This window comes from Crassostrea angulata, chromosome 2 (assembly GCF_025612915.1).
Source record: "Crassostrea angulata isolate pt1a10 chromosome 2, ASM2561291v2, whole genome shotgun sequence".
NCBI classification, from domain to species: Eukaryota; Metazoa; Mollusca; class Bivalvia; order Ostreida; family Ostreidae; genus Magallana; species Magallana angulata.
This window is the reverse complement of record NC_069112.1, coordinates 38,961,117-38,988,116: the sequence shown is the minus strand read 5'-3', so window position 1 is coordinate 38,988,116 and position 27,000 is coordinate 38,961,117. Positions and strand designations below refer to the sequence as shown.

General features: G+C 33.4%; 2 protein-coding genes and 1 long non-coding RNA gene across 3 annotated transcripts in view; 1 reads left to right on the top strand and 2 right to left on the bottom strand.

The window, feature by feature from the left end:
• LOC128170809 (multiple epidermal growth factor-like domains protein 10) overlaps positions 1-27,000 on the top strand; it is a 186,353-nt gene that overhangs the window by 18,373 nt on the left and 140,980 nt on the right. The window lies entirely within an intron of this gene.
• On the bottom strand, positions 93-20,752 carry LOC128170807 (uncharacterized). The gene is made up of 3 exons (XM_052836570.1): positions 20,623-20,752; positions 13,000-13,281; positions 93-1,060 (listed from the first exon to the last, which is right to left on the bottom strand). Exons 2-3 carry the CDS (start codon positions 13,276-13,278, stop codon positions 167-169), a joined length of 1,173 nt encoding a protein of 390 aa, XP_052692530.1. The 5' UTR covers positions 13,279-13,281; positions 20,623-20,752; the 3' UTR covers positions 93-166.
• On the bottom strand, positions 25,003-26,315 carry LOC128170827 (uncharacterized). The gene is made up of 3 exons (XR_008241916.1): positions 26,225-26,315; positions 25,724-25,823; positions 25,003-25,335 (listed from the first exon to the last, which is right to left on the bottom strand). It is a non-coding gene; the product is annotated as an uncharacterized LOC128170827 (long non-coding RNA).

Here is a 27,000-nt window from a genome sequence, read left to right as displayed (position 1 = left end):
AGGGTGAAATGATTTCTTTAAAAGTTGCCCATAAGATGCACAGGACAATCGCATACACAAATGCACTATAGTGACACTATATATCATTTGTTTGAATAATAGTTTGAATAAAAGGCTCTACGACATTTGACGTTTTACCTGTTAACCAAACGCACCATCTATTCAATTAATATCTTATATACTTACATTGTTTTTGATCTTCTGGAATAACTCTTTTTTGGAATTTTTCCAGTTTGCTTGTGATAAATTCGAAGTCTTCTCTTGTTTTTGCACAAAGATTTGTAAGATTATCCAGTATAGAATCTCTTAAAAAATCTCTCTTTTTCCAAATATTGAAGTATACTTCATCAGCCACCAGACTTCTCCATTCTTCTGAATTAACATCCACCGGGCGAAAAATTGTACTAAAAAATGTAGTAACTGAAATAATGACACCGTATATTGTACGGAATATTTGAGCCACCGTTTCATTTATGATATCAACGAAAATGATAGTGGACATATCTGATTTTATCTTCCCCAATTCTGCTGACAGTGTAGTCTGAACAACGCTTTCAATGTGCATTAAGATCCCTGTGCATATTTCTGACCCTAATTTTCTTGCTGTGTCACATAATGTTTCTTCAGTTAAAATCTCTTTTATCCTCGTAACAGTACCAGAATATCGACAATTATATGCGGTATTTTCCACTGTTCCAACATAGTTGTTGTCATGTCTGACAACTACCTCAAAACAAACCCGTCTAATGTTTTCTCTTGTCAGTACCCTGTCCATGGATTTGATAATTACCCTATCGAGATTATAAGTCGAAAAGGTATCTATCATTTCCCTAACAAAGTTTCTATAATAAGATATCTTCTTATATGCACTAAGTTTTGCTATTTCATCAAAATCTTCATAAATGTGCTGCAAGTAGATATCTAATCTGTCAACATCATATTTGCAGTTTCCGTAAACAATCAGTTTTGCATCGATAACTCCTATTGATTTCGCTTTTATAAGAAGTACTCGAGTGAGATTTTTATTTGCTTGGTCTAAGAAGCCGCTTTCCGTAAGGTCCTAAAAAGTAAAATGATAAAAATTATTCATTTTTAAAGTTTTCTTCTATGATTATTATACATTTATGCTGTATGTATTCCTAATAACACTCGCTAATAAAACATAGTATCCATGCCCGTATTATCCTGATTATATCCAAAATGACATCTAAATCTTGTGTATCAGTATGAAATAAGTCTTATTTCAGCATCGTTTACACTGCATTCTGATGCTTTCTCTGTCGACATTGATCTTGTGTATTATACATACATGTGACACCATCAATAATTATTATACTTAATACAGAGAAATCAAAGATACATTCAGTTAGAAGAGTTTCTAGTGACATTTTACGCCTGTAGTTTTTTATAATTTAGACCAGTGATAAAGTAAAAATTGAGATGTATCTGATTAAAATATGACATCATACTGCTTATTGTGACGTCATATTGATAAGAAGAATTTTTACTCAATCGATCGCTGAGAGTTGCCTTATCATACCTGCGTAATCAAGTGTAGCTTTAGGTAATATACTTATTAAAAAGGCGGGTCTGAAGGACAATGGTTTTAGCTTGCAAGTGTTTGTGCACTTATAGAGGTAATGTAATTACATAACAATTAGCGGATTAACACTGGTAAATAAATAAGAATTTAACTTGGCGATTGTCAGTTGATGGACAAAAACAAGTGAAAAGCTGTCAATATGAAAGCAAACCGGGTTTTCTTTTATGTAAACTGTATCCATAATCCACGTCAACCCTTATCCAGTGAAATGGAGTACCCTACATGTATATGCAACATTTTGCCAAAAATGACTAAGTTCAAAAGCTGGTATTTTTTCGATAAATTATCGGAAATCAAAATCCTAGCAATATGCACACCTCTGATATATGTACAATTGATCTGCAAAAGAACAACTTCCTATCTTGAGAACTGTAGGAGGAGTTATCCGTACAATGAGGGTTCCCTATATGTAATATTTTGCCAAAAAATGACTAAGTTCCAAAGCTGATATTTTTTCGATAAATTATCGGAAATCAAAATCCTAGCAATATGCACATCTCTTATATATGTACAATTGATCTGCAAAAGAACAACTTCCTATCTTGAGAACTGTAGGAGGAGTTATCCGTACAATGAGGGTTCCCTATATGTAATATTTTGCCAAAAAATGACTAAGTTCCAAAGCTGATATTTTTTCGATAAATTATCGGAAATCAAAATCCTAGCAATATGCACACCTCTGATATATGTACAATTGATCTGCAAAAGAACAATTTCCTATCTTGAAAACTGTAGGAGGAGTTATCCGTAAAATGAGGGTACCCTTTTGGCAGCCGCCCGCCAATCCGCCCGCCCGCCCGCCATTTTCACCATTTTAATAACCGGATTTTTCCGTTTGAAAACCCGGTTAAAAAAGGATTTATACATGTGAATTATGTAGAGGATAACGCCAGTGAAATCCTAGTATATGTTATATATAGATATGAATCCTATGGATTCAGAATTAAGAGTCAGAGTTCGATAGATAGTGGCGTAGACGCAAAAAACAATTCGTTCTTCTAATCCGTTACGTCAAATTCATTTATTTTAATTGAAATTCAATTCAACCAAATAAATATGATGCATTTTTTGACTCATAAATCAGTGAAAAGCATATTTTTCTCATTAACTTTTTTTGTTTGAAAATAATAACCTATTTGATTTTTATTTGTGTCACAATTCAAAATTTTTGACAAACAATATTTAATTTATATGCATTTCAAATGGTATTAGTTATAATTTCGGACACCCTGTTTATTGAAATTACAACAACAAAAAATGTTCGATTCAGACATGTTCGTCTTAAGATCATTTCGCACGAAAAAAAAGTTCGTTTCCTGAATGGATGTTGAATAACTATGAAGAAATAATCTTTCTGTGCTATTATATAGTTATAGTTAAACTTATTTTAAGTACAATGATCATACACAAAATGAAATCAAAACGTGAGGAGAGGGATACTTTAATATGTTAATCTGTTGTAAATGTATAATATACACTATTATTACATGTACGTGCTGGAAAAGCGCCGTGATCATGACGGTAGATTCGTAAAACGTTTACCCTAATAGTGCATAGATGCATGTCTATGCATGTTTTCATCTTCCTAGCAATTTAACATGTATAAATTAGGCCAATTTATGCATGTACATGTATATACCGGTTTAAATATATAAACTAGTAAGCCAAACAGTTTCCAATCATGTATTTTTTGTTCACTAAAGACTAAGTTCCGTCATTTATTCTAAAAATATGCAATCATGTAATATGGTATTGATTAGCTACAAACAAGCTACAAACTGAATGAAAGCCAGAATTTTTTTTATGTAAACAAATATGCAAACACATTATATTGAGTCAATAGCCAATAATTTATAAAATCTAAAGACTTATATTTATATAAGCTCCAATGGGGCATATAAATAGAGCTGATGCTAGTGAGCTAAGAGTCCCGGATTTGATACTCGTCTAAGGCAATTTTTTTTAAATTTAATTTTCTTCCAAAAACCTGTTTTTAATACTTTTCCTAACGTAGGATAATTGGAACATGTTAGGAATATACATTTTTTTAAACTTAATTACCGTACACGTTCTGTAGAATCAATTTCTCTTTTTAAAATCGCGACTTTTTGTGACTAGACATGTTTTCATTTGTGTGTATATCTAATTAAGTTTATCCTTTGAAAAACCTGGAACTTACACAGATTATATAGGATATACACAACAGGTGTATCTTTTGTCTAGACCCACCGCCTTTTTTTCCTTCATAAATACTTCGCATAAAGGTTGAATATATTTATCAATTAATCACAGTTGATTAAATTGCCATAGAATTTATACTAGTGTTGGTATATCAGCACACTATTGATAATAGATTGTAATGATTGAAACAAAAAAAGGCTTAAAGGTGGATCTAAGAAGCTTAGTCATTAAAGACCAATGAGTTATCCTTACAGGTTGCTTAAATATATATTTTAAGCTTCTTTAAGCTGCCTTTAAGCATCATTAAACCATTTTTTGGCGTTTTTTTAGTCACTTTTAAGCACATATATGAAACCTCTAGGCAGTATGTATAGCTTAAAGGTGGCTTAAAGATCATTTTTAAGCTACCTGTTAAGAGTAAATTGTAACCTTAATTTCATTGTAGTAAGAATTCTACAAATTCTTGTAAGGTCAGCAAATGATGTAAATTATGAATGGGGGAGAGGCTTTGACAGTTCTCCCCGCTATCTTTCACACCTTATCGCTCAAATCGTGGGACTTGGCAGATTTGGTTCCAATTAAATTTTAGATTATAAACAGGCTAGGCATTTTCACATTAATCTCTGTTTTAACTTTTAATTACCTCCATCCTGTCCGTGGGAATTTGACATTTTATTTATATTTAAAAGATATTGTATAAAAAATTCTGTCAGTCTTTGTTCAACCTCGCATTGATACACACATGGAATAAACTGATGAGAAATCATTCGATTGGGTTCAGTTTTATGCGTGTAACAATTTGGTGGCAGCGGTGGGATACTTTCACTCATAGTCGTGGTGTAACGATTGAAGTAAAAGTGTAATTTACTAATTATTGTGGGGAAACAATTTTTAGTTAAAGTGAACCAATACCTATTAAATATGTCGGACACGGAGGTTGATGACACAGGAAGGCCAAGGCGAGCTACAACCCAAAAACTAATCGAGTTTACAGAAGATGAGCGTGTAGAAGATCAACCGCAATTGTTTAGGCAACCTAAAAATCCGCCGTTAAAGAAAAAAACAACAAAGAAGGATCAAAATTTGGAAATCGAGTTGGAAAGAGAAAAAAATGCCTTGGAACGCGAAAATCTTAAGATAGAAATGGAAAGATTGGCTTTAGAAAGGGAAAAAATTCAACTGCAAAAACAGGAAAATGAACCATCAGCAAAAGCTGTGCCGTTTAAGATCAAATTACAACCGTTTGACCCGAAATGTGATGACATACTAACATTTCTATCGGAATTTGAGGCTATCGGGGAGCAAGCTGAATGGAATGAGAAACAAAAAGTCTTACAATTAAGAACTCTTTTAACAGGTGAGACTCGTCAAATTTCATCCCAGTCATCATCTACATTCGGTGATTTAAGAAAGGCACTTGTTGATCGATATGGAAAACGCCCACATGAGTACTTTAATGAACTCGTAAACGTAAAACGTGAAGGAAATGAAACGTACAGAGGGTTGTTTTCAAGAATAGATAAGTACCTACGGAGATCCATTGAGGACAAGGATCCAATAGAAATTTTGCGAGAAGAATTTTTTCTAAAAGCATTACCGCCAGCACAAGCACAATGGGTAAGAAGAAACAAGGGATCATCTACTGTCGTGGAAGCTGCCGAGGACTACATACCGCCAAAAGGACCAAGGGAAGTTGGACCATCCCAGGGGTTTACCGGGAATGGCAAAGGATCTGGACCATCTCAGGGATTTACTGGGAATGGCAAAGGATCGGGACCAGGAAATGGTCAAAACCATGGAAATCACAGGAAGGATGTGATATGTTTTAAATGCAATGGCAAAGGGCATTTTGCTAATAAATGTCCTAAAATTTCATTAGTGTCTAAAATAATTAAACATGAATGTGATGGATTAATCTACATTCCAGGACACTTGAATGACAGGGAAGTTTCCTTTGTAAAGGATACGGGAGCGTCAATGACTTTAATCAAGGAGGACCTGGTAGATTCCTCATGCATTTTGGAGGGACAGAAGACCACACTGTACACAGCCATCGGGCAGCCATTTGAGGCCAAAATTGGGATAGTGAAACTCGACACTCCGTACTTCAAAGGACATGCACAGGTTGGTCTTGTTCCTTCTCTGGTAGCAGATGCGCTACTAGGAAATGATGTCATTAGCAGGAAGAATGTTAATGTTGTGACGAGAACACAAGTGCGTCAAGAAACAAATGAAGAAGTATTGTTTGACCGAAAAATGAATGAATCTGATGTAAAACCAAAAGAGATTGAAGCAATTAAGGACAGTGAAACAACAGAGACTGTAAACATTGAGAACCTACATGGAATCAATGCAGAAAAACTTGCAGAACTTCAGAGGAATGACCCAAAGTTAAAATCATGTCGGGATAAGGCTGTATCGACAGAAACAGCCTGCACAATACCACTCGCATTTTATTGGGAAAATGGAATCTTAAAACGAAAATGGACATCGGCAAACAAACAAAAGCAGGGATATCAAATTGTCCTACCAAAAACTCTCCGACAATCGATCATAAAACTTGCACACAACCGACCACTTGCAGGACACCTTGGAACAGAGAAAACAAAAGAACGCATTTTGAAATCTTTCTATTGGCCAGGGATGTTCCATGAAATCAGCGATTACTGTTCTTCATGTGACGTATGTCAGAAAGTGGCAAAAAGAACCAATGTGAAAGTCCCAATGATCAACACGCCAATTATATCTACTCCATTTTTCAAAATATCAATGGATATCGTAGGCCCTTTGGCTAAAACAAAGAAAGGAAACAGATTCATTCTCACCATTGTTGATGACGCAACGCGTTACCCAGAAGCATTCGCATTGAAAAGCTGTGATGCTGAGAGTGTGGCAAACGCTCTCATTGAACTCTTTAGCCGGGTAGGCATTCCGAAAGTTATCTTGACTGATCAAGGAACTAACTTTACGAGTAAACTCATCAAGGAGTTATTCACATTGTTGAAAGTGAAGGGAGTGACAACTTCACCATATCATCCTCAAGCGAATGGAAAAACTGAACGTTTCAATGGGACATTGAAATCGATATTAAAGAAGCTTTGCACAACTGAGGAGCTAGAGTGGGATACTCTACTCCCATATGCATTGTTCGCGTACCGTGAAGTCCCTCATCAGGAGACGGGATTCGCACCATTTGACCTACTTTACGGGTGGCCAATCAGAGGACCAACGGAAGTAATAAAAGAATTTATGGCAGGAGAAGAGGAAATCCAAATGTCAACCATCGAGCATATATTCAAGATTCGACAAAGGTTACAGGATGTTACGTCAGTGGTAAAAGAAAATCTGACAAAAAGGAAGGAATTCGTTAAAAAATGGTATGACAAAACAGCGTCAAGGCGAGAATTCCAACCTGGAGATGAAGTTCTCATCCTGTTACCATCAGAATCATCACGAATGGAGGCTCAGTGGAAAGGACCCTACCGTGTGACAGAACGCATCAATGATGTCAATTACAAAGTCAATGTAGGAGGACGACGCGGAGTGGCAGTGTACCATATAAACCTTTTGAGAGAGTACAAAAGATCCATACTCTTTGTTGCTGAGAAAACAGAAGACACTGATGGACTAGAAGAAGCGACTCCATGCAATGAAAACAACGAAACCATAAGCGATTTGAATTTTGGCGAAAATTTAGACCATTGTCAAAAACAGGAAGTCCGCAAAATATTCATGAAATATGAAAATGTTTTCACAAACAAACCTGGTCATTGTACCCTGACGGAACATAGCATCAGAACAACAACAGAAACACCAATATTTCAAAGACCGTATAGAATTCCTGAAGCAAAACAAGCAGCCGTGAAGGACGCAATTGAAGAAATGTTGAAGCAGAGACAAATTCAACCATCAAATAGCCCTTGGAGTTCGCCAGTTGTCCTTGTAAACAAACCAGATGGAACTATCAGAATCTGCATTGACTACCGAAAACTCAATGAAATAACAGTGTCAGATGCATACCCAGTCCCAAGAATCAGCGACATCCTGGAAAAAGTTGGAAATGCCAAATTTCTAAGTCATTTCGATCTGACCAAGGGATACTGGCAAGTTCCGTTGTCAGAAGATTCCAGAGAAAAATCAGCCTTTGTGACCCCATATGGACTTTACGAATTTTTAGTTATGCCATTTGGAATGAAAACCTCACCTGCAACATTCATACGCCTAATGGACAAGGTGTTACATGACGAGAAAAATGTTGTTACATATTTTGATGATATAGTGATTTTCTCAGATTCCTGGGAATCTCACCTTGAGGATATCGAGAATGTTGTCAAGAAATTGCAGGAAGCTAACTTGACCGTTCGCCCTTCAAAGTGTAAGATAGGAGCTACACAATTGAAATGTCTGGGACACATATGGAAGCGTTACACCAGATCCATCTAAAGTACAGGCGATTCAGGACTTTCCTCTTCCGGTGACGAAGAAAAACCAGAAGTCGTTCTTGGGATTGCCGGGCTACTACCGTGCATACATAGCGAAATACGCCGAAATTTCCGTATTGCTAACCAACATGCTGAAGAAATCTGAACCGACAAAATTAAAGTGGAACTCGGAACAAGTGACGGCATTCAAACTCTTGAAGGAGGCCTTGATGACAGCACCAGTCCTAATAACACCAAAAATTGAAAACCCGTTTATTGTCCAAACTGATGCAAGTCAATACGCAATAGGAGCCGTTCTCAGCCAAGAAATGATAGATGGTGACCATCCAGTATCCTACATCAGTAGAAAGCTATTGCCGCGAGAACAAAACTACTCAACAATTGAAAAGGAACTTTTGGCAATTGTTTGGGCCATAGGTTCTTTCTCCTATTACCTGGACGGCAGGAAGTTCTTTGTGGAGACAGACCATAATCCACTTAGCTGGCTTCATCGCATGAAAGACAGGAATCAAAGACTCTTACGTTGGGCCCTTTCATTACAACCGTTTGATTTCGAAGTAAGATACCGCAGAGGCAGTAAAAATCAAAATGCAGACAGTTTATCGCGTATATAAACTAACTATCCGAGTGTATTATGAATAGTGACAGTGAATTTGAAAAATATGGACTGTTAACTATTGCTTTTACATTGAGTATAATTTGTGACTTCTGGACTGTAATCTGTTAATGGATTGTTAATGGACAATTTTTTCTTCAATGTAAAACAGTGAACTTTATTGTTTTGAAATATGTATTATTTCCTAATTTTAATTATCTTTACAATTTTAATTTTGAAAAAATTCAACTTTTCTAGTTAAATTTTTATCTTAAGGACGGAGGTGTTAAGAGTAAATTGTACCTTAATTTCATTGTAGTAAGAATTCTACAAATTCTTGTAAGGTCAGCAAATGATGTAAATTATGAATGGGGGAGAGGCTTTGACAGTTCTCCCCGCTATCTTTCACACCTTATCGCTCAAATCGTGGGACTTGGCAGATTTGGTTCCAATTAAATTTTAGATTATAAACAGGCTAGGCATTTTCACATTAATCTCTGTTTTAACTTTTAATTACCTCCATCCTGTCCGTGGGAATTTGACATTTTATTTATATTTAAAAGATATTGTATAAAAAATTCTGTCAGTCTTTGTTCAACCTCACATTGATACACACATGGAATAAACTGATGAGAAATCATTCGATTGTGTTCAGTTTTATGCGTGTAACACTACCTTTAAGGAGAATGGTCATTCATCCTGTAAAAAAAACGCAGTCTTTAGTAGTTTTAATTGAATTCCTGTAATTATTCGCATATGAAACACAATATTGCATTTGATATGACTAGAACGATAGGCAAAATATTCAAACGGTCTTGTGGCTGAAGTCATACGAAATGCAAAAAGTATACCAATTTTAAAACTACGAAAAAATTAACAGGGAAAATACTCGGAAACAGTCGAACAGATAACCCGTTGGTTGTGACTTACAACCCCAAAATCTTTTTTAAAAGTTGTAATCTTTGTAAGTCACAAAATCATTTTCAAAACTACGAGGCATTGTTTTCCATTTTTCAATTTATGAATTCAGAAAAAAAAAATGTTAAAAATCTTCTGAAGCACTCATTGACCAGGAAAGCTAAAACTTGTGCAGAGGAATCCTCAGGTAAAGTGGAATCAAGTATGTTTAAAATATAATCCCGGGCGCAAGATGGGGCAGCAATTCGGATTGAAATTGTACAAAGAAATATATAGAGAAACACCTTAACAGATTTTCTCAAAACAACTAATTGACCAGAAAAGCTGAAACATATGTGGATGCATCATCAGGTAGTGTAGAATCAGATAATGATTCCTGGTGGTAGTGCGGGGTCCCAATGGGGTTGGGGGGAGGGTCAAGTTTTTAATTATATAGGAATATAGCGGAATTTACGAAAAAAAATATTCTTAAAAAAAATAAAAATAAGAAGCACACAATCAACCAGAAAAACCGATTTTTTTATTTATTCATTCATTAATTTTTTTGAGGGGGGGATTCATTTTGTTTTACCTAGCTTTACAGAAAGACAAATTGTTAAAAATCTTCTGAAAAACTAATTACTCAAAAGAGCTGTGGCTTTTGTGGCAGAAGCCTTAGATAGTGTAGATTCAAGTTCAAAACCGTGTTCATGGAGGTAGGTTGGAGCCACATTGAAAAGTTGAACTTCTTTTTTTTTTGCATATTTAAAAAATTATAATTTATGTTATTACATGTACTAACAATCAGTCTAAGCATATATTTAACAACATACATCATGGCATAGCACAGCATTGAAATTTCATACAAAGGCATTGGAATCTCATACAAAAGCATTGGAATCTCATTCCATAGCAAACAATTTTATAGATTCGTATTTGTCATTTAGTACCTTAACATAGCATAGCATACAACATGATGTCAACTTGGTTTTAGATGCATTTATTAAAAAAAATAATTGTCCATATTACAGATTAGTTGTAAACTGTGGCTTCCTATCATTTTACTTCGAAATATTTTGAACTCTTCTGTGTATGGAGAAGTTTTTTGTTCGAACCTCAGATATCATAGCATAGCATACCGTTTCGTTAAGCTCTTCGGTTTACTTTCTCATAGCACCCACAAATCTCATAGCGTTGCATTGAAATGTCATAGCATATCATTAAAATCGTATACATGTACCAAAGCATTGCATTAAATTGTAAAAGATATGCATGATATGACTGTATATACAAATATTTTGATTTGTTGATAATTCTTATTTGTTAAGAATGTTCCCCCTGGGCAGTTCTAGAGCACACAAGGAGTTCAAAGGTTTGATGAAGGTTTGCATATATAAACTTTTGATAATTGCAATGCTCAATCAATGACATAAGTATCATCCTGTTACAAAATGGGCTTAATGTTTAACATAATGCTTAACATGTTTAATATTCAGTCTAAGAACAAGAAAAAATTGAAACACTACTAACTAAGCACATGATAAGTGCAGTTGCATTCCAAATGTATGCTTCCGAAAATCTTTTGGTACACATAACTAATACACGGCATGTGGTCGAGGAGATGTAGAACGGCTAGAAAATACCTGTTTTTAAATGAAGTTTAGCGTAATTCTATATTTTGTCACATAAAGTGTATTTGACTCTTAGAATTATTGCTCTATATGAACAGACCCTGAAACGTGCTACTACACCAGTTGCACGGTTCAGTTCGTTACACTTTTTGAACGGTACGGTTCGCTTTGTGAACGGTACGGTTCGTTTTGTGAACGGTACGGTTCGCTTTGTGAACGGTACGGTTCGTTTTGTGAACGGTACGGTACGCTTTGTGAACGGTACGTTTCGTTTTGTGAACGGTACGGTTCGTTTCTTGCACGGAACGGTACGGTTCGTTTTAGAGGTGTAGTAGCACGTTTCAGGGTCTGTAGTAGTAATATTTGTCATGTGCAATGAAAATCGGTGGCTGGGTGATTTTTTTTACGAATTATGCATTTTTTTCTGAACTGCATGTTTTATATTGTGCAAATGAAACACGACCTTTGTCTAGTCTTTTGAACACAATTATTTAAGCACAATAAATTCGATAAGAATAGTTTTTGTTGTCATAATTATGGTCTGGGTACTCTTTAAGAATTTAAGTTTTCTAAAGTTATGTTGCTTACCCTTTCAAAAATCAATTAAATTCTAAAGAGTTAAAGAACTACAGGTTAAGTATAACAAATTGATTAAATTCCAAGATCGTATCAGTGCAATAACAGCATGAAACATGTTCACTACACTGACTTTATATAACAAAATCAAAAGATCGGTACTTGCCTATTAAACCCCAGTGTTGAGATTGAATGATTGGGTTTGTAAATTGAGCAACCAATTCATTTTAGATTTTAATAATCATCTCCCACAAAGTTGTGTTCAATCTTAAGGACTGTTTAGTTAAACTGAGTTAAATTGAATGCCTACGTTGGTACACTTTGAAAGAAATCGTCATTAATAGTAGTCCATTTAAATTTCTCAAAAGGCTTTTCGTGGTTTTATTAATTTTTGTGGGTATCAATTTTTGTGCATAAAGTAAAAATCACAGTTTCAAGGATACTTAAATTCGTGGCTAATGATCCTGTCAACACAAAATGTAGAGATTGTAACTCAATGAATATTTAAATTTGTGGATAAACTTAAAAACGAAACCAACAAAAATTGGTATTCAAAGAATAATGATGAAACCACAGTATTAACCAAATGTGAGTTCTGATGCCAGTACTGATCTAAATACCAAACTCAACAAGTATTTGATTCATATTTATATTTGTTTTGTGCTGAAACATAAATTGATATTGAAAAAAGTGCAATAAAAATATGCCTCTGAATAGTCATATTTAGCATGATAATGGCATAACTTTTTCGTATCAATTATACAAATGCTTTATATTTCATTAACATGATTGTTGATCATTTCTCGCTGATTTTCTTCGTGAGTAGGTTTTTGTTTTAAATGTGTGTATACATTTATCGCTACAAATATATCAGTGTTCTCGTGAATGAACTTTCTGCCTTGATATTATAGAAACTGTAATTTAAGATTATATTATGACTAAATGTAGTAAATACACTTGTAAGTGTAACACGAACACATCAATTGATATTTCTAGATATTTCAAATTTTTCAACACTATAAAATAAAATGGTTTGATATATATGTACATGTTACTATGTTGTTAGATATTTACCTTATAACATTTGTCTCCCATTCTGCCAATATCGATTTCAAACGCATACATGGTCCCGGGTTTAACGACCGCATTTCTGTCAATTTTTCTTGTTATAACAACCCCGTCTGCAAGAGATCTTACATCCTGAACGATATCACGTAAAAAATCACCTTTTAAAAGTTTGCCAGCAAATGACTTTCCTGAAGCGTCATTTGGGATTTGGACTTCAAACCGCTTAAAAAGTGTTTTCAAATCTTCGGATAAAATTGCCTCACGCCATGTTTTCCCGCCTTCCATTTTCTAGAGAAAATAAAAACAAAACTGCTATGTAATGTTTTAAACTTATAACATGCTTATTTCGATGGGAGGTTATCCATGCATTTATACGCTTGGGTTAAAGAAATGAATATACGTTTAATTTAATTGTTTTGTATACCTGTAACGTCGTGCCTATAATCTATTAATTTTTGTTGGGCAAATTGTAATTGGCCTACCAAAATAGTTTAAAACATACACGGCCCAGAAGTAAACATCATATACAGCAAATATATATCGGTTTTGTCATCACTTATGTTTTGTGGATGGTAATAGCGCACTAAATCTTTACATATCATTTAAATATTGCTATGATGTGGCACTTTTATTGAAATATAAGTACGGTAACTCTGTTCCTCCTTTGAAGAAGAGACACATTGTTTCTGTTGGTATTTTTGTTCTCTTTTTCTTCTTCTTACTTCTTAATTCTTAATACTCATTCATCACCTGGGTATACTTTGATAGACGTAAAACTTAAATCAAATAACAACTGTAATACACCGCAATGTACTGGGGGTTTTTTTTACTCAAAGTCAAAATAAGATTTTTTTTTAAATGTAAATCATAATTGTAATATATTGTTGTATTACTGTAGACAATGTGTAGAACTGTATCGTCATGTGTTTATTTGTACATTGTTGTATTACTGTACACAATGTGTAGAACTGTATTGTCATGTGTTTATTTGTACATCGTTGTATTACTATAGACAATGTGTAGAACTGTATTGTCATGTGTTTATTTGTACATTGTTGTATTACTATAGACAATGTGTAGAACTGTATCGTCATGTGTTTATTTGTACATCGTTGTATTACTGTACACAATGTGTAGAACTGTATTGTCATGTGTTTATTTGTACATCGTTGTATTACTGTACACAATGTGTAGAACTGTATTGTCATGTGTTTATTTGTACATCGTTGTATTACTATAGACAATGTGTAGAACTGTATTGTCATGTGTTAATTTGTACATTGTTGTATTACTATAGACAATGTGTAGAACTGTATTGTCATGTGTTAATTTGTACATCGTTGTATTACTATAGACAATGTGTAGAACTGTATCGTCATGTGTTTATTTGTACATCGTTGTATTACTGTAGACAATGTGTAGAACTGTATTGTCATGTGTTAATTTGTACATTGTTGTATTACTATAGACAATGTGTAGAACTGTATTGTCATGTGTTTATTTGTACATCGTTGTATCACTGTACACAATGTGTAGAACTGTATTGTCATGTGTTTATTTGTACATCGTTGTATTACTGTACACAATGTGTAGAACTGTATTGTCATGTGTTTATTTGTACATCGTTGTATTACTGTACACAATGTGTAGAACTGTATCGTCATGTGTTTATTTGTACATCGTTAAATCACTGTACACAATGTGTAGAACTGTATTGTCATGTGTTTATTTGTACATCGTTGTATTACTGTACACAATGTGTAGAACTGTATTGTCATGTGTTTATTTGTACATCGTTGTATTACTGTACACAATGTGTAGAACTGTATCGTCATGTGTTTATTTGTACATCGTTGTATTACTGTACACAATGTGTAGAACTGTATTGTCATGTGTTTATTTGTACATTGTTGTATTACTATAGACAATGTGTAGAACTGTATTGTCATGTGTTTATTTGTACATCGTTGTATTACTGTACACAATGTGTAGAACTGTATCGTCATGTGTTTATTTGTACATCGTTGTATTACTGTACACAATGTGTAGAACTGTATCGTCATGTGTTTATTTGTACATTGTTGTATTACTATAGACAATGTGTAGAACTGTATTGTCATGTGTTTATTTGTACATCGTTGTATTACTGTACACAATGTGTAGAACTGTATCGTCATGTGTTTATTTGTACATCGTTGTATTACTGTACACAATGTGTAGAACTGTATTGTCATGTGTTTATTTGTACATTGTTGTATTACTATAGACAATGTGTAGAACTGTATTGTCATGTGTTTATTTGTACATTGTTGTATTACTGTACACAATGTGTAGAACTGTATCGTCATGTGTTTATTTGTACATCGTTGTATTACTGTACACAATGTGTAGAACTGTATCGTCATGTGTTTATTTGTACATTGTTGTATTACTGTACACAATGTGTAGAACTGTATCGTCATGTGTTTATTTGTACATCGTTGTATTACTGTACACAATGTGTAGAACTGTATCGTCATGTGTTTATTTGTACATCGTTGTATTACTGTACACAATGTGTAGAACTGTATCGTCATGTGTTTATTTGTACATCGTTGTATTACTATAGACAATGTGTAGAACTTTATTGTCATGTGTTAATTTGTACATCGTTGTATTACTGTACACAATGTGTAGAACTGTATTGTCATGTGTTTATTTGTACATTGTTGTATTACTGTACACAATGTGTAGAACTGTATCGTCATGTGTTTATTTGTACATTGTTGTATTACTATAGACAATGTGTAGAACTGTATCGTCATGTGTTTATTTGTACATTGTTGTATTACTATAGACAATGTGTAGAACTGTATCGTCATGTGTTTATTTGTACATTGTTGTATTACTGTACACAATGTGTAGAACTGTATCGTCATGTGTTTATTTGTACATCGTTGTATTACTGTACACAATGTGTAGAACTGTATCGTCATGTGTTTATTTGTACATCGTTGTATTACTATAGACAATGTGTAGAACTGTATCGTCATGTGTTTATTTGTACATCGTTGTATTACTGTACACAATGTGTAGAACTGTATCGTCATGTGTTTATTTGTACATTGTTGTATTACTGTACACAATGTGTAGAACTGTATCGTCATGTGTTTATTTGTACATTGTTGTATTACTATAGACAATGTGTAGAACTGTATCGTCATGTGTTTATTTGTACATTGTTGTATTACTATAGACAATGTGTAGAACTGTATTGTCATGTGTTTATTTGTACATTGTTGTATTACTATAGACAATGTGTAGAACTGTATCGTCATGTGTTTATTTGTACATTGTTGTATTACTATAGACAATGTGTAGAACTGTATCGTCATGTGTTTATTTGTACATTGTTGTATTACTATAGACAATGTGTAGAACTGTATCGTCATGTGTTTATTTGTACATTGTTGTGTTACTTTATACAAAGTGTAGAACTGTATCGTCATTTGTTTATTTGTACATTGTTGTATTACTTTATACAAAGTGTAGAACTGTATCGTCATTTGTTTATTGTTGTATAACTGTACACAATGTGTAGAACTGTATTGTCATATGTTTATTTGTACATCGTTGTATCACTGTACACAATGTGTAGAACTGTATTGTCATGTGTTTATTTGTACGTACACAATGTGTAGAACTGTATTGTCATGTGTTTATTTGTACATTGTTGTATTACTATAGACAATGTGTAGAACTGTATCCTCATATGTTTATTTGTACATTGTTGTATTACTGTACACAATGTGTAGAACTGTGTCGTCATGTGTTTATTTGTACATCGTTGTATTACTATAGACAATGTGTAGAACTGTATTGTAATGTGTTTATTTGTACATTGTTGTATCACTGTACACAATGTGTAGAACTGTATTGTCATGTGTTTATTTGTACATTGTTGTATTACTATAGACAATGTGTAGAAATGTATCGTCAGTTGTTTATTTGTACATTGTTGTATTACTGTACACAATGTGTAGAACTGTATTGTCATATGTTTATTTGTACATCGTTGTATCACTGTACCCAATGTGTAGAACTGTATCGTTTATTTGTACATAGTTTTGCTTGCGTCTGTTATGCACATTTTGTCTTAATTTGTTAAAGTTGTAAAGTAGTCAACACCGTGCCTGTTAGATGCCAGTTCGACATTGCCGATATATTAGAACGTAAGTTAAAAGACAGTTATCTTGCTAACATATAATAAAATATATTTTAGCATTGCAAAAGTAGACGACGTATGCAATTCCTACAGAAATCTTAGTATAGTGTTTTTTGTAAAGGCGGTGTTGCCTTTTTTACTCTTTTTGATTTTTAAACTGAAAATCATGACAAATTTTATCTACAATACTTTTGATTTTAACAAAGCCGTTTTTTAACTGAACCAGACGAGAAAACAGTTTTCAGTTGAATATGATCTTTAGTGTGAAGGACCTCTTTCCTGGCCAATGACTAAAACTCTGAGGACCGCTGTTAGAAACAGAGAATACGGACTTATATGATATTTTGACTCACCTTTGTCATTCTCCCTTATTTTGCAAAAAAATTGATTATATATTTGACAGCTAAATTACAACAACTTATACCATTATTTAACGAAAGCTTTATATTTTAACCTGGGAGTTTTTGTGCAATTTATTTTACAGTTGCATTGCAATTTTTTTTTTTTTTTATTTATGAAATGCAGTGCCAGTATCTCTTTCTCTCTCTCTCTCTCTCTCTCTCTCTCTCTCTCTCTCTCTCTCTCTCTCTCTCTCTCTCTCTCTCTCTCTTTCTCTCTCTCTGGTTAAGAAAGCAATTTAGATGAATTTTTATGTAACACTGGTTAATTAATGGTTTGTTAAGGGTAACAAACCACTAGAAACAAATAGCTTTTCAGTAAAATTACTCTCTAACAAACAACATATTGCTTTAAATTAATCAATGACAAAAAACAAAACAGGTCTACATTGACTTAGTATTCAACAAAGGATATGAAATAAGTATGTGTAGTATTGACTTCTTGAAATAATATCAGTTTAACATTAAACGTGGTTAATCAGAAAAAAAACTGTCTCCTCTGTATTCGTAGTCAAGATATTGTGGTATATATTCTCTAATGACATATTGCCATGTCGCCAAAAAAAAGAAGAAAAAAACCCTTAAACACGCTTAGATTGACCCAAAATAATTTGTGTGGAAACAACAAATTAAAATTATCCCGTCATATCAATAATCAGTTTGCTTTACTAATCAAAACTTTTAATGACACCCCCCCCCCCCCCAAAAAAAAAAAATACGAAATAGTAGGTCTATTTTAGCTACACATTTTAAATTCAAACAAGTCTAACTAATGGTAATTATGACATGAGGTTGTGTTGGTTTACACAAAACCGATTTAACTAATAACATATATAAGTAATCTGTGGATTGTGAAACATGAAGTGTTATATTGTGGGTTCACACAAAACTGGTTAGACTAGATGTCACTTCCAAATTGATACTATGCGCAAATGCGAACTAAAATTTCAGGTCTCTTTTAAACAAAATGTCAATTTCACTTACCACAACTTTTTTCAATTAACAAAAGATTGTGTAGCTCAGTAGACTCAAGGCTTCTCTGTGCACTTCCAAATACGTTTGACGGAAGTTTGTATAAACACGTGATTGGAACAACAGGTACAATTCGTATACGGAAATTGTTTGTATACAGCTCATTTGTATCTGTTGATTTGAAATTTGACGAAGTTAAGAGAACTGTTTAATTTTTTCAAAACGTAAAGAGTCTTTTAATTCTTACAGGTACCAACCTAATTTTTGGGAGATTCATTTCTCCCTAACAGAAAAGTAGGGAGACGTTTGACTTTAGGAAGAGTGTCAATATTTGATACAGCATAACCTACAGGAACGATGATATACACAGATTCAACCTTACTTAAAATTTGATTAAACTTTAAGCACGTAAATAATAAATTAAAAAAAATTCTAAAAGTTTTAAAAACGTTTCCGATATATTAAATTATTTGATGTAATCATACATTTCATACTTAATAAATTTTGTATTTGTGTTAGCTAAATGACAAATAAAATCATTCTCTGTACTTTTGTGTATTTTTTAGGTATTAGTCCACCCTTTTGACCCAATTTCAACCATTGTGTAGAGGACCATTTGAATTTTTAAGATAACTGTAGGCAGATGGTTTTATGATAATTAAAGCATTAATTTCGTAGAGTTAATAACTAATTACAGGCTAACAACTATTTCTAATATCAACACTAAAAGTAATAAACATCGAATGTAATCTTCAATGCAGAATAGGCACCACTCGTATTTATACCCATAAACGATAAGACAATCGATTAATCACAGTGGTTAACTGAGGCTGTACATGGAAACGTCTATTGAATTAAATGATTAACATTTTAATGTCTCTTGGGTTTATAAGTCCCCTACCGGTTTTCACCGGAGGGGACTACAGCTTTCCTCTGCGTCCGTCAGTCCGTCCATCCGTCCGTCTGTCTGTCTGTCCGTCTGTCTGTCCCACTTCAGTTTTCCACACTTTTTTTCTTTATGCGTTTGAGGAATAATATGAAATTTGCTGAACAGCTTCAAAATACAGATCAAGTTTACACTTTTGTAGCGTCTGGTTGACATATTTTCGAGAAAATTATTTTTTCATATTCCAGTTTTTAAATGTTCGGGTTCGATATTCTGCATACCAGTGCATGGTTTCCTTCACAATTTCCACAAACCGGTAGGGGACCTGTATTGCTTATGCAATACTCTCAGAATGCTTGTTTACTCGATCGTGAACTCAAAAAACATTCTCTTTCGGAGGATATTCCGGCGAAGTTACCGACCATAAAGCGAGAATTTCGCCTATGTTATTCATGGAGGTTTTCAAAATGGTTGGAAAACAAAAAAAAATGTGTGGGTCTTCTAAAAACGATTTTGGATAAAATTAGGTTTCTTTATAAAAAAAAATTATTTTCAATGTGGCGAAAATATAATTCAGTCGGCGGGATTTTATTGGGTCGGTCGCGCTAGGGGAAACATAAATATTTTTAATTTTGGCCTAGGCAGATCTTTTTTCTGAACAAGAATACAATGACCAGCCATACCAATGGTTAGTGAAACACGTGGACAAAGAGGAAGTGTATGTGTGTTAGATGCAAAGCGTGGGTAGAGAGTTAGAGATATCCCAATATTATTGGCCAAAATGTGTGTTTGTTGAGTGTTGGTACAGAACGGATAATGTTGTGTGTGTGAGATTGATGAGCCAATGAGAAAGGGAACAAGTCACAAGGTCGATGAAAGTGAATAGAAATTATTATTTTTTTCAATTTTTGACACATACAGTTCTCATTTAAAATCGTTTGGTAAGACATACCTATCACTAGTGTAACGAAAACATTTTTCTCCAAATAAAATTAACAACTACTAAGAGTTATACTAAAGATACTAACCTCTCAATTCTTTAATGAAAGCAAGGCCTGTGCCATATACTAGTTTACATTAGTTAAATATACCATGCCATATACTTGGTTTGTTATGTTAAGCCATAGAAACAAAACATTTCGAAATGAATAAATGTAGGCTATTATTACCTTTCAGTTGGCCTGTGGAATCGATGTTGGCATGGTGGCGCAGTGATTGAGAGTTTTTATCTAACGGGATACGTATTCAACACCGAGACCACGTAGTAAGCAATGCCTGTAGAATTTCAAAAGGTAATTATGTCCAAGTTTAATTACATTTTACACAAAGGAATGTTCTAGTCGGTGATCTTGTGCACGTACGTCAATCCTGTACAAAGTTTAACAAAGGGGACCGGTTTTAAAGGTACCGAAGTCATTTACCTATCTTTTGGTTCGGTAACTCTGATATTTAAACCTGGTGCAATGCATTCAATATCTTATTACATTGCAACTGGTTTTTATCCTTCTTAAATACAAATTTTATTTCGATTAGCAAAGAAAACATTGCAAGAGGTCCAAAATGCACGATCTGTCTGTTTGAAATCGACTTAATTGATCAATGTATTTATTGTATCTATTTTTTGTCTTATTTTCTTTGACAAATAAAATTAAAATATTAGTAAAGAGAGGCAATTTAATCTCACACAAAAGGATTCAATTATATATTTTTTAAAAATATTTTTCGATTTGTTTTCATAATCATTTACACTAAATAACCATTCTGACCACACCCTGCATTAAAAACCTCTTCCTTATACACCATTTGAGTGTTTTGGTCGAGCACTAGAATTAAATCCCTACATTTGCATACATGGAATTTTAAATATTGAAAGATTGCTTTATTTTCTTTCTTATATGCAGCCAGTCTTTTATTCACTTTCAGCTGAAGTTGATAAGACGACATCTTTTAACATAAATGCATTAACGATATATGATTGTTTTGATCCAGCCCTAGAGGCAGAACCACTAACGCGGGCCTGGGAACATAATATTTTAAATTGTGTAAGAAGGACCATTAGGCCAGAAAAGCTGAAACGCATGTGAAGGCACCCTCAGGTAGAGTAAATTCAAAGTTGTGAAAAAATTAACCCCCGGGGGTAGGATGGGGCCACAATGGGGATCAATTTAAGGTAGTAATATTAAGAGTAAATCTTTAAAAATATTTTCTGTTCCATTTTTCTTCATTTCTCTCTTTGTAAAGTATAAAAACTAAAATAAAAAATTACGTGATTATGAAAGGTCTCGGTCGTTTCTCTCCTCCGCCCATTCTTAATTTTTAATATATTCTTACTATTACATATACTTTTTACGCCTTGTAGATTGTGTCTTTTTTGTACTTTACAATGTTACAAATGTTTGTAAAGAAACATGTAAAACTATATGTAACAAGCATTCTGAGAGTATTGCATAAGCAATACACGTCCCCTACCGGTTTGTAGAAATTTATGAAAACAATGCACTGTTATGCAGAATATCATTTCTTACCGTCTTCTGTACCCCGAATCAACAGACCAACCCGATAGCGAACCTGTTTGTAATAATACAAAAACCCCGTCGATTAAATTGAAAACACAATGCTTTACACTATTTTACAGAACTTATTTGTTTGTTAGAAACAATAAAAGGAATGGTCCAAGTAATCCACGATATTATTACTTTTTACAAGTATACTTTCCTCGTTTATGCAATACACATCGAGCCCGATAACGAACCCGAACAAAAATTGGAATATAAAAAATTAATTTTCTCGAAAATATGTCAACCAGACACTACAAAAGTGTAAACTTGATCTGTAGTTTGACATTTGGAAGCTGTTCAGCAATTTTCATATTATTCCTCAAACGCATAAAGAAAAAAAGTGTGGAAAACTGAAGTGGGACAGACAGACGGACGGACTGACGGACGCAGAGGAAAGCTATAGTCCCCTCCGGTGAAAACCAGTAGGGGACTAATAAGAGACTATCAAGCAAAAGATAACAGGTTATTATCGATTAAGTTATGTTTTTGTAAAACAAAATATATACCTAATAGAAATTTTTAACAAGCAGAATAATTCTTAAGAAAGGTGAACACTTCGCGACGGTAGACAAAACATGGAGAACATTTCCGAAAAAAAGGCTGACAAAATGTGACGGCGGAAATGATGTGGTGGCCAGAAAACGCAGAAAAAGCGTACCCTGTTGGATTTCTATTTTAGGTAATGTTTACATTTTTTAAACGTCCTCATTCTTTCTCTTCCATATAAAGTCGTTTATTGAAATGACTGACCCACAATGGATTGTACTCGTTGGTTTGCTATGTTGTGTTCATTGTTATTGTAAATATAAACTTATGTATAGTTATTCCAAAACAAACTGATGTTTTATTTTTGAGCAAACGTAACATAATCTGTTTATTTCCAGCACATTTTGTTCTGCTGCTAGTGTCTGCTGATCATTCACTCATTATGATATAATATATGATTAAAGCAATAATATATTGATCTTAGACGCAAATGTGCACTGGATGAAATATCTGGTTTCAGCGCTGCGGAAACCCTTTGGAAACTCTGCGGAAACTTAAGGTTACTTAAAGTTTCCGACAGGTTTCAGCACGGAAACTTCAAGTTTCATTAAGTTTCCGCAGTGCTGAGACTTAGGCTGTCCATGAATCCAAATGGTTTCCGCAATGGAAACTTACTGAAACTTGAAGTTTCTGCATAGTTTCAATCTCCATTCCGTTTGGGATACATATTGTTTACAAATGGTTTCCGTGACAGAAACTTACTGAAACTTGAAGTTTCTGCATAGTTTCAACCTCCATATACAATTTGGATACATATTGTTTACAAAGGGTTTCCGCAACTGAAACTTACTGAAACTGTTTATATTTTTGCTTTCACAAAAGCTGAGCAAGGTTTCTACTTTATGTAAAAACAAAACAATTTCAAACAGTTCCAAATTTATTTTGTTCAAAAATCTGAAATTGTTTCCAATAATAAATTAAATACAGCCAAGATACAATAATGGGAGAAACATCCATATGGTAATTCCCTTATTAGGGACTTTTATTTAAAAAAAAAATTAAATTGCACAAGAAAAAAAAAAACTCCCATAGAAATCTTTGCATTTGAATTTTTTATCTTGATTAAATGCCTATCAAATCTCCCTTTAAAAATGCAACAAAGATCTTACTTTTTTGAAAATATGAATGCAATTTACAAAATAACTGCATGTACATGAATAAACAAAGAAAACTTCACTGTTACATGAACATGATACACTTGTCTCAATTTGTTTTGAACTACAATGAATATGTACACCATAAAATATTTTTGAAAAGTCTAAAGTATCCATCTTTAAAAAAAAAAAAAATACACTACAAGATAGTAGTTGACTATAGAGGTATGACCCAGATTTGATTTGAATATGTATGTCAATAAATTCCAAAATGAGGTCAAAGTGACCCACTTACAAGTTGGGATAAACCTTTTCTTTAAAATTTGTTAGTTATATAATCTAATGTTTTACAATAGAACAGGATTTGATATCATTTATTTGATAATCCATTAAGTCCAAAGTGAACTTCTCATTTCCACCCATGATGTACCGAACTGATCAGATTTTAATATCATAAGCCTGTCAGTATTTAAGAGATGACCCAGAGGGAGATATGAAAAGCTTGTTGGCCGATAAAAAGGTAACAATGGAGCAGTCTGTCAAATCATGTGCAAAAATATGATGTACACATTTAATTAATTATGCTGATTGCAACACACTTCATTCCTGATGAATAATCTTCTCTACATACGGTTTTCCTTCCTACATTTCACTACTTTACCTACATTAATATTTTTAAATCCAAGACATGAAGTAAAATAAACATTGTTTATATATGTAAAGTATTACTACATGTACATGTACTTGCTTTTTGTAGCATGAATGTATAAAGTACAAAGTATCACACAGATCATTCACCTTACAATTTTCGTCAATACCAGCATTTTACTTATGATATAAAAGCTAATTCCAATATTAGTTACATAACACAGATTAAAATAAAACCCACATGGAAACAACTTTCCATGCAAGTAATTTTGTTATATAAAAATTGTAATACATGGGGTACATGTTGTCTTTATATATTTTCATATACGACATAATTGAATATTGTTTGGTGTATTTTGTCATTTCTATGACCCTTGCATTCATCTCCTAATGCAGTGTTTTTACATTGGTTTCTTAATTATTCATATATTACTGCAAATAAAAACTATTTAAAGTTATCAATAAATGTTTAAACAAAGAAAATGGATAAAAAAGTAGCTGACACTTAACTTGGAGGTGTGAGGATATATGTTACATGGAGTCTAATATTTTATGCAATATTTGCAAACATAACAAATTATTTAAGAAAATGAAAGTTAATATCTGCAAGGTCTAATCAATCATTTCATAAGTCAAAACCATGTGATTTTCTAAGATTCTAGCTTACAGACAGACATTGTAATATACTCAGTAATATAAAAAAAGTACTTTTATAGTTTATAGGTTTTTTGAAATGAGAATACTTTACAGTTAAAAAGTCTTGTTCTGCAGAGGTTTAGTCGGGTCGTAGAGATGTGTCCATTCGAATCAATAAGGGGTGTTCTTGGCTGTTGTTGATGTAACCTGAGTCGTAGTTTATGGAAATATGCCTTTTTGGGGGATTTTCGAGCATTGTCCAGACCGGTGAAGCACTCATATGATCACATCATGGTTACAGCAGACTCAGTAGTTCTGGACAGTGGTAGCATTAAAATTCTTCTTCTTGCGATGAACTTGTTCCTTTCACTGGGCTGTACTTTATGTCTGTTCTATTTATCTTAAACAAGAATAATAAAGTTTCATTTAGATTTTTAAACAATTAACATTCAGCCTAAGATGTAATAAAAGCATTCTGAGTAAAATTCTGAATACAGAAGCTACTATGCAGTTGCTGTTTAAACTATTTCATATAATGACTACAGTAGTATCTGGTCTAAAATGTTTCATTTTATATTTGAAGCAATGTTATTTTCATTTTGATTCAATTATTGTTTGTTGAACAATGGAAAAACTTATCAACAATAAGTGTGTTTCACCCCCCCCCCCCCAATCAACCTCCTTTTCAAGAACTTAGACCTGGATTTCCCACAAATTACTACAGTAAATTATAAACATCCAACACATGTATAAGTTAGTGGTGAAAATAATCAATTTCAAAGCAATACCTTGCGTTCACATCGTCCAACTGGTCAAAACATTCACCCGAATCACCGAACAGAGGATGCAACTAATCACCGGAAACATTGACTTTGTATGCTGTCAATCCTGAAAAGAAAAACGTGAAAGATTTCATTTTCCAGATTTAATTAACAATTTTTTTTTTTAATATTTACGTTACATTTAGAGTTTGTAAATTGTATAATGTGCGAAAGATTCATTGTTCGTCTTGTTTACCAACCAAGCATTCATATATTAGGGGCGCTTATGTAATAATATATGTGTATACCCTGGATACTCTTGATTATCATGCATATTAAGTTGGTTAATGTTTAACTTGGTCAAAACATATATTTTAAAGAGATACGGTGATAAAACTTAAATTGCCGAACCAAGTTTGAAAAAATGACGCCATTTTGATTTGATGGCGCGAGATCTCGTTTACAAATGAGAGATAAGTTAGAGTCTGAAAATGTTATTGGGAGTATTTGTATTGTGAATTAAGTTACCTTGACATGAGTTCTTCGTTCCTGCATTATCTCCTTGTTGTAGAGGCTATTAATGCTTCTCAATTCTCCATTTTACAACAGCACCTTCTTGGGCATTTTAACCTTCGCTCGGAATCATAAAGTGCGCCAATACTGACCAATCAGAACCCACTAAATCTTGGAAAAGTGCATCTTGGGATAGTTTAAAATGAATAATGTTTAATCAAAATTATCATTTTTTACCGAATAGAATACCTTTTACATGTATATTTATTTTAAATAAGAACTGTCGGAGTCAGTATTTCCTGGTTAAATACGACAAAGTATTGGCGTGTCTTTGTTACAATTGTATTTGTAACACATGATTAACAAAAAAAAATGGCCGACCGTTTGTTTACAAATGTCTAATGAAATTAAACAAATTCTAATGAGACATATGTATCAGATTTTGTCTTTAACTATATTTTATTTACATGTTCTGATGATTTTGCCAAACTAAATATGATAGAGCCATAAATAGTTTACTGACAAGTTAGTCTTGACTTGTCCAATTTTCTCCGCGATTCTAAGCACGGTCATATTCTTATTCAAAATATAGAGGTGTGAAAATATTATGTTCATCACAGAGCCGGTTCTGCATGAACACACAGAAATCACAAATATAATTAGATGCCGATCAATTAACGGGGTCCGATTAACAGCGTTCACCCGTACGGTGAATTTAAAACTACAGACGATGAATTGATGGCAATTATTTTACAGTTACACATGTGCACTGATTGGTCATACGATGAACA